This window comes from Aptenodytes forsteri, unplaced genomic scaffold, assembly GCF_000699145.1.
Source record: "Aptenodytes forsteri isolate BGI_AS27 unplaced genomic scaffold, ASM69914v1 Scaffold256, whole genome shotgun sequence".
NCBI classification, from domain to species: Eukaryota; Metazoa; Chordata; class Aves; order Sphenisciformes; family Spheniscidae; genus Aptenodytes; species Aptenodytes forsteri.
In genome coordinates, this window is record NW_008795021.1 from 3,375,261 (window position 1) to 3,387,960 (window position 12,700).

Consider the following 12,700-nt stretch of genomic DNA (forward strand, 5'->3'; position numbering starts at 1 on the left):
AGGCTAAAAGCAGGACATTCCCTGAGCTAAGCAACATTTGCTCGCCCGTCTTCTAGGAGACGGTGAAATTTTCCCCAGCTTTCAAATGGAGACTGGAAACACACCATCCTTTGTTCGTTAACCTCTCACAAGGAAGTCACACAGACTAAGGGTTTGTTGAGCAAATATATTAACTTTTTTCTAGCCAGACAGTTTTATCTTGATATTGGCTCCCTCTCGTTCAGCAGCACATCGGATGAAGACAGCTTAGTTGTTAGTTTGACGCACTTCACCCTTTCCTTATTAGGCAAAAAACCCCTTCAGATTCCTTGGTTTGAGATACTTGCTGTCATCCAGGTATAAATACATCCAGTGTTACCCTCTTGACTATATCATGCTTTAGGCATCTGTTTGGGAGGTAGATAGGCAGAAGGAATTTAAAAAGTCTTAGCTTCGGCCTTCTTCCTCTCATTTTAAGGGAAGCAAGCTCCCGTTTGCAAGGTGCCTAAGAGTTGGCCCTGAACGTCCCCTTCCCTGCCAGCGGCGTTTGGGAAGGGCACAGGTAGCGAAAGCACTGCAGGTCCTGTTGCCTCATTGCAACCCTCCCTCCGAGAAGGAAGCGAGTAGTTCACACCTCATATTCACTGACACCCTGGCTTCTCTGCTGTCACCACAAGGCTGACACATTCAACTTCATCTATCTAATGGTACCTCACTTCAGACAGCTATTTAGGCAGCCTTTAAAGTTAATGGAGAGGACACACTTAAAACTTCCTCCCATTCACCATCTGTAATGAAGAATTCATCTCCATGTACTAAGATGGACTACTTTTTAGAGGCATCTCCCTCCATTGCAACTAATTATGAAGCAAGCACAGATGGCTAGATAAGTCACTTAATTTTAAAGCAGCTGATTAGGAGAGAGTCCCAGTATAAATAATAGTTCAGTATCTGGCTTCTAGAACTAACCTGACCACCAGTTCACTTCACAGCTCACCTAATTTTGTCAAAGACTAACATTTGAAAATTACAACTGTGTTTTGATGGCCTAATATGTCAGCTTTATTATAAACGAATTTGTTAAGTAAGGACTTTAAAGAGCTTCTTTGAACACTCTCATTCTAAAACTGGCAACATTAAAATATGTGATCTTTTACAGGCCCAAGACTATAGCTGACTGTGAGACAATGCCTGGAAAATGCATGCAAAGGCTTACTGCTGTAAGCTTTAATTGGCACTTTTGATGATCTTTGAGGGAAAAAAAAGTAAATCCATTCTCACAGTAGAAAATGCAGAGAGATGCTGAATATTTCTGAAGAAAATATATATGGTCAAAGTTATTCATCAGCTTGGTTTCCAAAGGATGGGAGGCCGGTATCTGCGCTGCCCCGTGCCTTCAGAAGCGAGTGAGTAACTTCAACCTATTCTGAAAAGGTGTCAAGGAGAGAGGAGTTTCCAAGGTAATTAAGTTCTTGCAAGCTCTGTGAAAATCAGTGGCTGGGAAAGAGGTCCAAGTAATGCCCCCGGGGGGGAAAGATGGGCAGAAAGATGCCCTGTCTCTTGCCTGGTGGAGATAATGTCAATCAACAAGGGAACATGGAGAAAGACACTGGATCTACAGGAGGTGCAAGACATTCATAGGAAACGGGACTTGATTAGTTCCACTCTTCACAGCACTTGTTTTAAATAGAGCTCTTTCTCAGGATTTGCCAAAACCTAATTTTATAATTATGACTGGATTTCTACTGTGCCACCCTTTCTGCAGCAGAAGTCCTTGGGAAGGTTGCACATGACTACCCCCTACCACCAGTTACCAAGATGTAAGAGGGAGCACGGGCTTGCCGACGTTAGAACGCAGACTGCGCATCTCGGCTGGTCCGACGTGAAACACCAACCACCCGCTAAGCAAAGGGATTTTCATATTGCGTGTTATAAAAGCCTGAAAGCGACCACAAATTTTTATGGTTTTCGTCACCATCAGCACACAGAAACACATCTCAAATCTCTTCCTTATGCTTCGATATGCTTGATGCTATGTTAATGACTGATGAACAATTACAAAAAACACAAAACTTCCAAATCTTCTTCTCTTATAAATGAACACACAGTTTTGCTATTTTCCTGACGCTGCAGAACAAGGTGTTGTGGTCCTTTTTAAATACCAATACCAAAATAAATGTCATAAAAAGACACGTAACATATCTGTCACTACAGGTCGCTGGAATTTGTGATCATTTATTGCAGTTAACTGAAAAAGTAGTAAAGTTTTATACCAACATTCTAAGGTCCTTTGCAAACATCTGCTACCATAAAGGGTAATTTTACTCTGATTCAACTACATACTAAACCTTGCATTTTAACTTAGTAAAATCAGCACTGAAATATACACTTTCCAAACAAGGCAATATATAGCAAACATTTGCTTTAACTGTAGAGTGCAACTTTATATATTTTGTAATAAAGTAATTACAGAGCAATTCCTTCAAACAATAAAGACTTCGTAATTTTAATAACGTAGCAAACATATCTATGCAAACTAGCAGAAACAAGTTTAACTTTAAAAAAGAAAACCTACTGCAGAAATGCAACATACAGCTTTTTAGTAAAGAAAACAAAACGGAGCAGCAGGCATCCTCCAGTACTACAAGAATTTGCTTACACAGGCAGAACAATTTTCCTTTGTCTCCTGGAAATTTAAGAGAACAGAAAATGGATACAACCCCTGCTGCTTTATACTGTTACACTAACAAAAAGAGCCACAAAAATAGATTCAATCAGTATTTACGATAAAAACATACCTGTGGCTAATCTAATGGCTAATGCCACAAGTCATCGCTTTACCCTGATGCTATATCCCGGAGAACTGCGAATGGTAATCGCCTGGGAAGAGCAGGAAGAGAGCACTGAAAAAGTCCTGAAGTGCTGCTTTCCTAACTGCAGACACTGGAAGGAAACAAACCAGAAGTGATGTTTATGCCCTACAGTATCATTGTAGTGGTTGTTGCATTCAAACCATGGTTGGTTTTGACAGACACCACAAGTGTTTTTGCAGCACCACAGGATGTTATTTTGGACTTGGTTATTACCGGAGCCTAGGACTCCTCTTTTTGGTAAATGCCACACAACACAAAAAGGCCCCCTGGCATTCACTCTTTGGCTGTTGCATGTTATTTTGCCCAAATGTTCAGTTTCTTCTCTCTTATTGACACACTCCCTCACCAAATTAAGCAAATCCTTGGTGGTTACTGGCACTGGCCTGGGAGGTGGTAAAGAGGGCCTGAAGCTCCTTAAGACTGAAGTGGTATCCTCTATTTCCTCAGTGCCTACTCCTTGACAGCTATTTTTATTTTTTGAAAGAAAGCAAAATTCCAGCCTTTGTGCGGCACTCTGTCTTGTTGGAACGGACAGTGCTCTGGGGATGTGGCTCCCGGGCTGGCACCACGGCTCTGGGCATCACTTACAGGAGTGCGGGGCTGCCGGGGAAGGCAACCTGGGAAAGGGAGAGGAAAAAATCTGGGCACCCCGTGGCCCCAAGGCTCAGTGCTGCTGGCCAGAGCAAGAGGACAAGCGCAGCCCAGCAGTGCTGGGGTTTGCAGCCCATCCCCAAACGGGGCCCCACTAGCCCTGGCTGAGAGTGGAGGGGGAAGGGGCTGCCCAACCCCTGGGAACCGCTGCTCCGCACAGCTCGGCTCTGTGTCTCCAAGCATTTCTCCAAGCCAACAGGTCTAAATCCTTGATAAAGGCAATGTTAGTTAGAGTTTTTTTTGTTCCTTCTCGTGATTTTGGCAAGGAGAGCTTCTGGGCACTGCTGGGACCCCACGGCTGCTGTGGCCACAGGGCGTTCGGTCGCTGGCATGTCAGTGACATGTCCCGCATGTCCTTGTGGGGATGTAAGGCTGTGCCCGTGGTTAGACCCGCTGGGGCTGGGATGTGGCACCTCTGCCCTGCCCGAGTGCCCACGGCAGCGTGGGGCCAGCTGGGCATGTGCCAGCATGGGGGGGGCTTTGGTCCCCCCGTGGTCCCCTGGGCGCTGCCATCCCCGGGAGCCTCATGGGGGTCAGGGGAAGGGGAGGCGCTCCATCCCTGCTTGGCCAGGCAGGGCACCGGGCAGAGGGGGATGACGGCTGCCATTTGGCCATGGGTTTTGGCTGAGCTGACCTGGGCTGTCACCCACCTGCGCTCGTGCCGTGCCCCCTGCGTGCGGCCGGGGACAGAGCCAGCCAAGACACGAGCATGACGTGAGGTCTTTAAAAAAAAAAGTCTTAAAAAAAGTAAAAAAAAAAAAAAAAAAAGCACGTGTTTGGCGGCAGCTCCATCCCTGACCGCGCAGGAGAGCAAAGGCAAGGGCACAAGGGAGGATTTCTCTGTTGGGGAGCAGGGTTCAGCCTTCCCACGGGGTCCCCTGCTGCCTTTCCCCTGGGCTGGGGTGCAGGGCAGGATCCGGCCAGGGGGATTTGGTTTGTGGAGAGTTGGGGTGGCAGCGAGGGGAAGGGGGAACCTGCTCAGAGCGGCAGTTTGAGTTAGTTGGTGCGGTGCTCGACGGATGCGGGCAGGGAGTGCCTAGGGCCCGCCCGAGCTCCAGCAAGAACAACCGCCTGTGGCTCCGACAGCGGCAGTCGTGTCATCACCTGCATGAAAGCAGAGACGCAGGAGCCTGGACAGCTCTCGGGTCAGCCCTTAATCACGAAGCAGGGGGAGACTGAAGATAACTAACTGAAACATAAAGAAAACCATGGAAAAGTGAGACCAGTTCTTTACATGCTAAATCAAAAAGGCGCAATTCTGCAGCCAGGGAGGACTGCAGCTGCAGTCTATGCTGAAGGTAGCAATTAGAATTGAAAATCAGGAATGCCAAGAAGTGGAACTAGGTAAACGTTCACGGCGCATGTGCTGGGAAGGGTAAAACCTGGGAAGAGAAGATAATGAACTCGTACAACAAGCCATGGATAAGGAGAAGATTTAGAATTCAAAAATAAAGTAACTGCGGTGTCGCCGCCTCTTTGCTAATTAAGATGTTAAGCCTATTAATAACGATGCAGAAAAGGCAGAAGTTTCCAATTAAAATTTCTGCTTTCCATTGGAACATGTGTTGAAGTATCTTCCAACCCACTAGCAACTGGAGAGGCAAAGCATTACTAGAAATAAGTATTTTTATAAACAGCATATATTAAAGACAGGTTACCCAGCGTACCTTTAGGTGACTGAAAATTTCAACAGATTTTGGGAAATCATAACTGTTGCACTACAGAAGGGGAACTAGAATGAATTGGGTATAAATACAGACCAATTTTCCAATATCCAAACCATGCTGCAGAATTTAAGTTTACAGAAGATTAAAGGTTGACAATATAATTACCACTAGTTAACATCGTTTATGAAAAACAGGCTTTAGTAAACCTCATTTTGCTCTTCAGCGAGGTATTTGGTTGATAAACCTAACTGAACAGACGCGGTACTTTTGTAGGGCATCGTCACAGCGACGGTTGATAAACCTAACTGAACAGACCCGGTACTTTTGTAGGGCATCGTCACAGCGAGTCCAACATCTCAACTCGCAACTAGCATGATACTACGTCAATAAAATACACACTGGGTATTCAAACGGGGAGATTTCAGTGAGGCACTTCCCCACTGGCCACAAGTCGGGTGAGTTTTAGGGAGGTTGTACAGATTTGTGATAGGACTAACACACTTTAATGTTCTAATAAAATCACGCAAAAGGCAAAGCTGGGCAAAGCCATGCATTCTTACACAGAGCCAGAGTAACGCAAAACAAGAGAAATCGTGAAGTAAAGCTGACTTTCATCCAGGTACAATTTGCTTTGGCATAGCAAAAGGCAGAAATACCCATATAGGAAAAAGAAATGTAGGCCATAAAACAGGAGGCTGTCCTGGGCTCTCCAAGAGACCTCTATTCCGTTTTAGTGCTCACTGTGGTGCTGTGGCAAAAGCAGCCAATAGGAATTGTGAATGTATGAGCTGGAGCGTGTAAAGGAGAAGAGGTTGGAAAATCAGCAAAACACCAGGAAGGGAACACAAAGGGATGAAGAAAACATTTACAGTTGAAGACTAGAGAAGATCCATTTGTTTAGGCTATCAAAAAGAACTTGCGCAGAAATAAATGGAGCATATGTTCACACATTTTAATAATGACAGCTTATCCTTATTAATAAGTACCCACACAAGTGGTAGATTTGCACTCTACTACAGTATTTACAACTAGGCAAATTCTTGAATGCAGCACTGAGCTCAGTCTGACTGGAAGATATTTAGTGCAATGCCAGATTACTTAGTTTTAAGTCCTGCAATATTAGATCATCTAATGTCATTAGTCCCCTTTGACCATAAGGTACCAGAAAGTAATGTTATTTTTCCCCAAGCAGCATTTAGCCGGTTTTGAAACAGACATCTCCATTTATCAAGGAAAAGATAATGCAAATAGCACGCAGTAAGCCAGGCTATAAAGAACAGCATTCTGAAGCTGCATATAGAACACCCCTACACCACCTGCAATCACGAGCTGACCCTCTCAGAGTTAAGCCTCTGTTTCCATCACGCCATTTACAGCCCGTCAGTCTGAGACGAGATAAAACAGAGTTTCGATCCCCTCTGCACAAACGGGAAAGAAACCCCAACCCACCCTAGCAGAGACGGGGCGATGGTTCTTGATGAAGGGGGCTTTTACCAAGGAACCAGTGTGCTAAACGCGAACATCAGCCAAATACTGATCCCCTCGGAGGCGGCTGTACTTTTGATGAATGCTGTCTAGGTTCATGAACCGCAAAGCTCTTTCAGAGAGCTTTTTTTTTAAGACACTACATAAATGTTTAAATACATAAAGAAATCCAAGCCCTTATACATCCCAGTAAGATCCTGACCACCAGTTTCACATTGCTATACTTGCACAGTGTAAATAGCATTAAAGATCAGGTGTACACTGAGCAAAGAGCAGCTCCAAAAATTGGGTGGCAGCATGGTATTTATTTACATAATATCTCTCAGAAAATTCATCACAAGCATGAGACAGAAACAAGAAGCTTCACAACAAATCCAGGTGCGATTTTTCTGTACATTATGTTTTTCAACAACTAGAAATACTATTAGCAGTACAGATACATTTAGACATTAAAAATCTATACAACGTCCTTTTCTTTCCCAGTCTCCGAAACGTGTAGGTTCAGGGCCTTTAGGTCCGCCCCTCTCTTTTGTAGCAGGATTGATTCCATCAGGGAATTCTAAAATGACAGGGAAAGTTCATTAAAATGCCTATAATGCTGACAAATATAAAGATGTCACCATCTATGACGTTTGCCTCTTAGTTTCATTTTCAAATACAAAATCAGTTCTCTCGTTTTTAAAGGCAACCTTGAGTTAAACATTTCCCAGAGTCATACAACAGTAGTTTCAGAGTTTTGCGACTACAGTCAGGAATATATTATCATATTCAGTTATGCAAATGAAAAAGCAACTCAATAGCCAAAGGTACTAAAGCACCACGGTTTCTTGTGAACTCATAGCGAGAACTTGCATCACTCAGGTATGCTGTACACGTGTTCGCTACATCTAAAACACCAGGTCGCTTCCTGTGTTTGTTTAGGTCTCCAACTTTAAGCACTCAGGTTTTAATTTTAGCTTTAATTTTAGCCAAGATTTTATAATTATTCTTGTATTTAAAACATCATGTTTTCATGGATGCTGGTATGTTTTTCAAGAAATAGCGTGTTGGTGTTTATCAACACCAGACTACATACCTCAGTCACAGGAGGTACTATAAAATCCTAAATAGCTAAATTAGACTTTTTACCTTCTAAAACTTAACCTAAGCTCACTAAGTCACTGTGATGCCCTTTCAGGGGAGGGAGACTCTTTGTAAGTGGGGTATGAACGGGACTTTCAAATCTCTCTGGTAAGTGATGTGCTATGCTTACACATTAGCAGTGCTGCTTCTATTCCCAGCACCCTACTAGCTTATGCCGCCTACTCCAACACCATAGAGCTTTCTGCACCTCACAGTCGACATCCTTCTGCTACTCAGCGCTCCCTTACTCAGGGCCCTCTCTTAGGAGTAGTAACTCAGGCCACCCATGCTGCACAATGGCCATCCCACTCGGCATCGCCAAGCCACGAAGTACTTTTTGGCACAGCACCATCCTAGGCTGAGTGTTTTCTCAGACTAGATTGCAGGGTTCCCTGAAACTCACTGTACCCCACGCATCCCCTTGCCACGCTGATTCTCCAGAGCCTCCCATATATATGCGTAGCTCAGGGCTCCCTCAGTCGTGTCCCTAACTCAGCCCTGGTGGGCAAGATGCGTCATGAGGAGCAGGGCTGAAAATGAGAAAAGACAACAACAGAAATCCTGAGACCAGAGAAAAAAAAGAGGACAGTGATGGAGGGAAACTCATGTAGCTACAGGCTATACAGAATGACATATCGGGAAACCCGTTTAAAAATTCATGCAGACCAGGATAGGAAATGTCAGTATTTGAGCACCTCTGGCAGTACAGGAGCGCAAATGCATCTAATATTATTTTGTAGATATCACCCCAATATTGAAGCAGTACTGATGTGCTGACAGTGGATGCAGAAGCTCAAAAGATTTCTCTACGATAGCTACACAGCACTGGGAATTCATATGGCCAGCTTTAACTCTTACGTTTTTTCCAAATAACCATCGAGGACACAATGGGCAGTCAGCGTTCTAACAAACTATTGCTAGTGTTACATGTAAAAAGTACACAGGTACAACTAAATTTAAAGCCAAAAGAAACCTTCAGTCTTGCCGTAAACATAGAACACCTAAGCAAAAAGCAAAAGGTAGTAATTATGCATTTGTTTTAAATGAAGCAGTGATGGCATTTATTTTTTTGGGAACAAAAGGACTTAAAGAATTAAATAGCTGCTTACACAGTAACTCCAACTTTGAGTCACTTCTCAAGTGAGTCACAATCTGAAATTGCTTGCAGCCATTTTGGTGATGATACTATAATTTTTCAGTCATTTTCTCATCTGGATATTCATAGTAATCTACTGATATATTAAAAATGCTTGTCCTAGAGACCTCAAAATAGATAATCATTGGTTATCACTACTGGCAAACAGTAGCAGAACATCACACTATGGTGAATAAGATAAAGCATGACTAGCACTTTTAGTTAAGGAAGACATCTAATTAAAAAGAAGGAAAGAACAGATTCTGTCTTTCTCCTGTCTGATAAAAAAAGTGTCTGTTTCTAGTGACTTCAGCAGCGATGTATCTCTGCCTCAACCTTGTCAGGTTCTCTACATGCGGCCCCACTAAGGCCACTGCAACACAACACAAATAGCAGCTCATTGGGCCTCCCTGGACCCCACTGAGTGGCTCAGTAATCTCAGTATCTGTTGCTGCTTCTCAAAACTACCTGCAAGACTAAGAGAAAGACTGACCACGAAACACAGCGTGACTCGGAAATCCTTTGTGGACTAAGAAATAAAACAGGCTTTTTGGGTAATAAAAAGTAGCTGGTGCCCTCATGAGTTTACTACCGCCATTTATAGCTGTACTATAATAGGCAAATACCAGCTACATTTCTCAGAATCGTGGAACAGTTTATGGTGGAAGGCACCTTAGGCAGACATCTGGCCCCAACCCTGGTCAAAGCAAGGCTGGTGTTAGGTCAGGACATCCAGGCAAATCTGAGTATCTCCAAGAGGAGAGGGATCACAGATTCTCTGGGTGACTTGTTACAATGTTTGACCACCCTTGTTTTGAAGACTTTTTTCCTCATACATCATTTGCTCCAACTTGTGCCTGCTGCCCTGCCTCTGGTTTTTTCAGAACCGTTGAGCTTAGAAAGTGACTCTGAAGAGTGCTGAATGCCTACCCCTCTTCTTAAACTGACATCAGCACTGCACCTCAGGGTCTTGCCTTTAAAACATGGCTTTCAATTTTGTTAAACATGACTTACTTTCCAGGGGTTCCCTCTCTATACTGGACTCCTCTGGTTCATCAAATCGACCTACTGGTAACTTCGGTTTCTTAAGTGACTGCTTAGCAGGTTCAGATCTTCCTCCTGTCTTAGAGCTGGTGCTCCTCAGAGAGCTGCAAAGCAGCGATGACTCTATCAAACAAACGGACACGTGTAGCATAAATATGAGAGTTTAATACCAAGGAGCTCTACGACTGTTCAGAGCACCTCTGAAAAACCCTCACTTCAGAAACTAGGGAGCAAAGGACAGGAAAACAAACTCCAAATATTAGTCTAACATTCAACTCACAAACACCTAAGAAATCAGTACAGATAATTATTTTTGGCCCTAGAAACATATGCAGGCAAAACTGTGTTAGTTGTATAACTCAGTTCACATAAACAGTGTATTTTAAACTGCTTGAACTTATCTTCACTGTTATCTTCTTGTATTTTAGACTCTAAATAGTAATTATGCTAGCACAGACCAGTACATTCTGTTTTCCTGGAGAAGTCCTAACCTCCCCCAAGAAGCCTGCTGATTTCCAGGCCTTGGCTCATTTCCAACAGCTTTCCAGTCAGAAAAAGCTTCTGCTTTCCCAAAGGAAAGTTTTAAAAAATAAAATGTGGTTCCCTTAGCAACAGGTTTTCCAGAATGTTGGTAGAGAATAGTTGGGCTTCTCTTATGATGGTAAAATAATTCAGCTGGTAGTCCAAAGCAGGGCAAACTTTGAGCACGTTTAAGTTCAATTATGTAACTGCATGCAAATGCCTTAATTAAAAGCATAAACTTTTTTCCTTTACAGTCCTACTAACATTTTTTTAACATAAATGTAGGAGAAAGCCTATTAATATCCATACCTAAAGTTCTTTCGAGTAGTACAAAAATGGAGGTGCACAGATATCGTAAGTCATAAATAATTCAAGAGTCATGAGACAAAAATTACTTATGAAGATCTCTAAAATGACTGATATTTCTGTATTTGGTTAAAAAGCCAAATGTCCACAGTGAGCATAAACTACCCTCTAAAAATATTTTAGCTATGGACACGTGCCTAAAGCAGCTCTGACTTTTCTCAAGAAGGAAGATTCAAACAGAAATCCTCCCTGTACCAGACTGGGTGCAAAGCACTTGAAAAAACTATTACTCTACCTTGCTACAGAGATCGCACCAGGAAACCTTCTCAAGCAGCGTGGATTTGACTCACCCATATATACACCAACCAACAATCCACCTGTATTCCCAGAATCAGCATATTCATTCATCCTAAAATACCACAACCTTAACATTAAACCCTACAGTCACATAAACTGTATTATGCCTGCCACCTGTTGCCAATGCCCCAAAGGAATATTTTTTTTTTTGCTTTAAGCATGACATAATGGATTATCAACAGTGAAGAACCTAATCCTTCCGCATACATTGGATCTTTCTACTGCCAAGCATCTTGTCACTCTTCAGCAAGCTCGAAGAGAAGCTAGCTAGAAAATTAAATTAAAGCCAATATTCTAGACCAAGTTCAAAAAAAAGATTAAGGTACTGATATGAAATTTATTATCTCAGTCAGCAGAGGCAAAATCCATTTTCCTATTTGCAATACTTGATACTGTTGACCAAAATACATTCTTCTTGACACAGAGGTGACACAAGTTCAACATTAAGTGCCTCTGAAAAAGATGAGATGAACAATCAACTTTATCAGTAAACCACATTCTACAGACTGATCTTTGACTCCCTCATCCTTTACAGGCAGTCACAAAGCCATCCAATTTATTAATTACATCGCTGTGTTTGAAAAGAAGTTGAAAATCCCAAGTCTTTAAAGTCACTGCACAGCAAACATCCACAATATCCAGTCTTCTGAAGTGGCCTACAGACCGCGATTTATCATAGCAAAGCCATTCATTTAATGGGAGCTGGACACTCATCGGGATGCTCAGGGGAAGACAGGAGCATCAGCCAAATCTTGCCGTGAACCTAATGGCCAAATAGAGCCTAGGAGGGCCCACAAACATCTAACAGTATTTTTTTCCAGCTCTTCTATTAACATATACTGTACTGGTCTGTTTCAGGAATATTGTATCAATAGCATCACAGAAATCTCAACTTCTGATGGAGAAGGAAGCGGCCTGACCTGCAGCCCTACAGAACAGCCTAAGCTGAGCGTGCCATGCGGGACAGACACTGTCCTGCAGGCTACTTTATTTGTCCTTCATGAACAAATCACCTGAATTTCCTCATATGAAAGGCACAGACCAGTAACTTCCAAGGCCACAGAAAGCTCCCTCCAGCTATTCTATAAATATTAAACCACGGCTTAATATTTTACTACGGTTTAAAAGTTCGCAGCAACGATAGGGAAAGAAAACCTCTGGAACCGATAGTGAGGCCTGATAGCAGTAGGTTTGCAATATAGGGGAGGATAGTACTATCTAGAGGGGAAAAAAAAAAAGCAGGAAACTTGTAGAGAAATGGGGTGCGGGGGGGTGGCAAAAGCTGTGGCATCCCCCCGCCCCTAGCAGATGCCGTGGGCTGAAGAGCCGGGGTTCACACCGCGGGTCGCGCACGGCCCCCATCACCCACCGCCATTTTAGGCGCCCTTCAGCAACCCCAGCGCCGACGGTCCCGGCCGGTAAGCGGCCCTCTCTCCCTCGCTGGTAACTCCCCGGCGTGAGGAAGGGGAGGAAGGGCTGGGGAGCCCCTCAACGGCAAAGCCAGGCCCCTCCCTCCCCTCCACCCGCCTCTTACTCGCTGCCCTCGGCGCGCCGCGCAG

The 12,700-nt window shown here is 43.7% G+C and overlaps 2 protein-coding genes across 2 annotated transcripts in view; both read right to left on the reverse strand.

The window, feature by feature from the left end:
- Positions 1–1,846, reverse strand: part of SMAP1 (small ArfGAP 1) — a 136,399-nt gene extending 134,553 nt beyond the window's left edge. Inside the window, exon 1 of the mRNA XM_009275800.1 lies at positions 1,794–1,846. Coding sequence (XP_009274075.1) covers positions 1,794–1,846 — 53 coding nt within the window. The remainder of the gene's footprint in view (positions 1–1,793) is intronic.
- A 5,094-nt stretch (positions 1,847–6,940) lies between these two features.
- Positions 6,941–12,694, reverse strand: SDHAF4 (succinate dehydrogenase complex assembly factor 4). The gene is made up of 4 exons (XM_009275784.1): positions 12,676–12,694; positions 11,528–11,594; positions 9,927–10,079; positions 6,941–7,214 (listed from the first exon to the last, which is right to left on the reverse strand). Exons 2-4 carry the CDS (start codon positions 11,583–11,585, stop codon positions 7,105–7,107), a joined length of 321 nt encoding a protein of 106 aa, XP_009274059.1. The 5' UTR covers positions 11,586–11,594; positions 12,676–12,694; the 3' UTR covers positions 6,941–7,104.
- Positions 12,695–12,700: the final 6 nt, after the last annotated feature.

Excerpts from the sequence above, each read along its gene's own strand:
- SDHAF4 (XM_009275784.1), bottom strand. The coding sequence starts at position 11,585 with ATGTTGAACTTGTGTCACCTCTGTGTCAAGAAGAATGTATTTTGGTCA. Across the intron at positions 10,080-11,527 it reads ATTTTGGTCAACAGTATCAA|AGTCATCGCTGCTTTGCAGC; the intron begins GTATTGCAAATA and ends TTTGTTTGATAG. Across the intron at positions 7,215-9,926 it reads AGAGAGGGAACCCCTGGAAA|AATTCCCTGATGGAATCAAT; the intron begins GTAAGTCATGTT and ends CTGTCATTTTAG.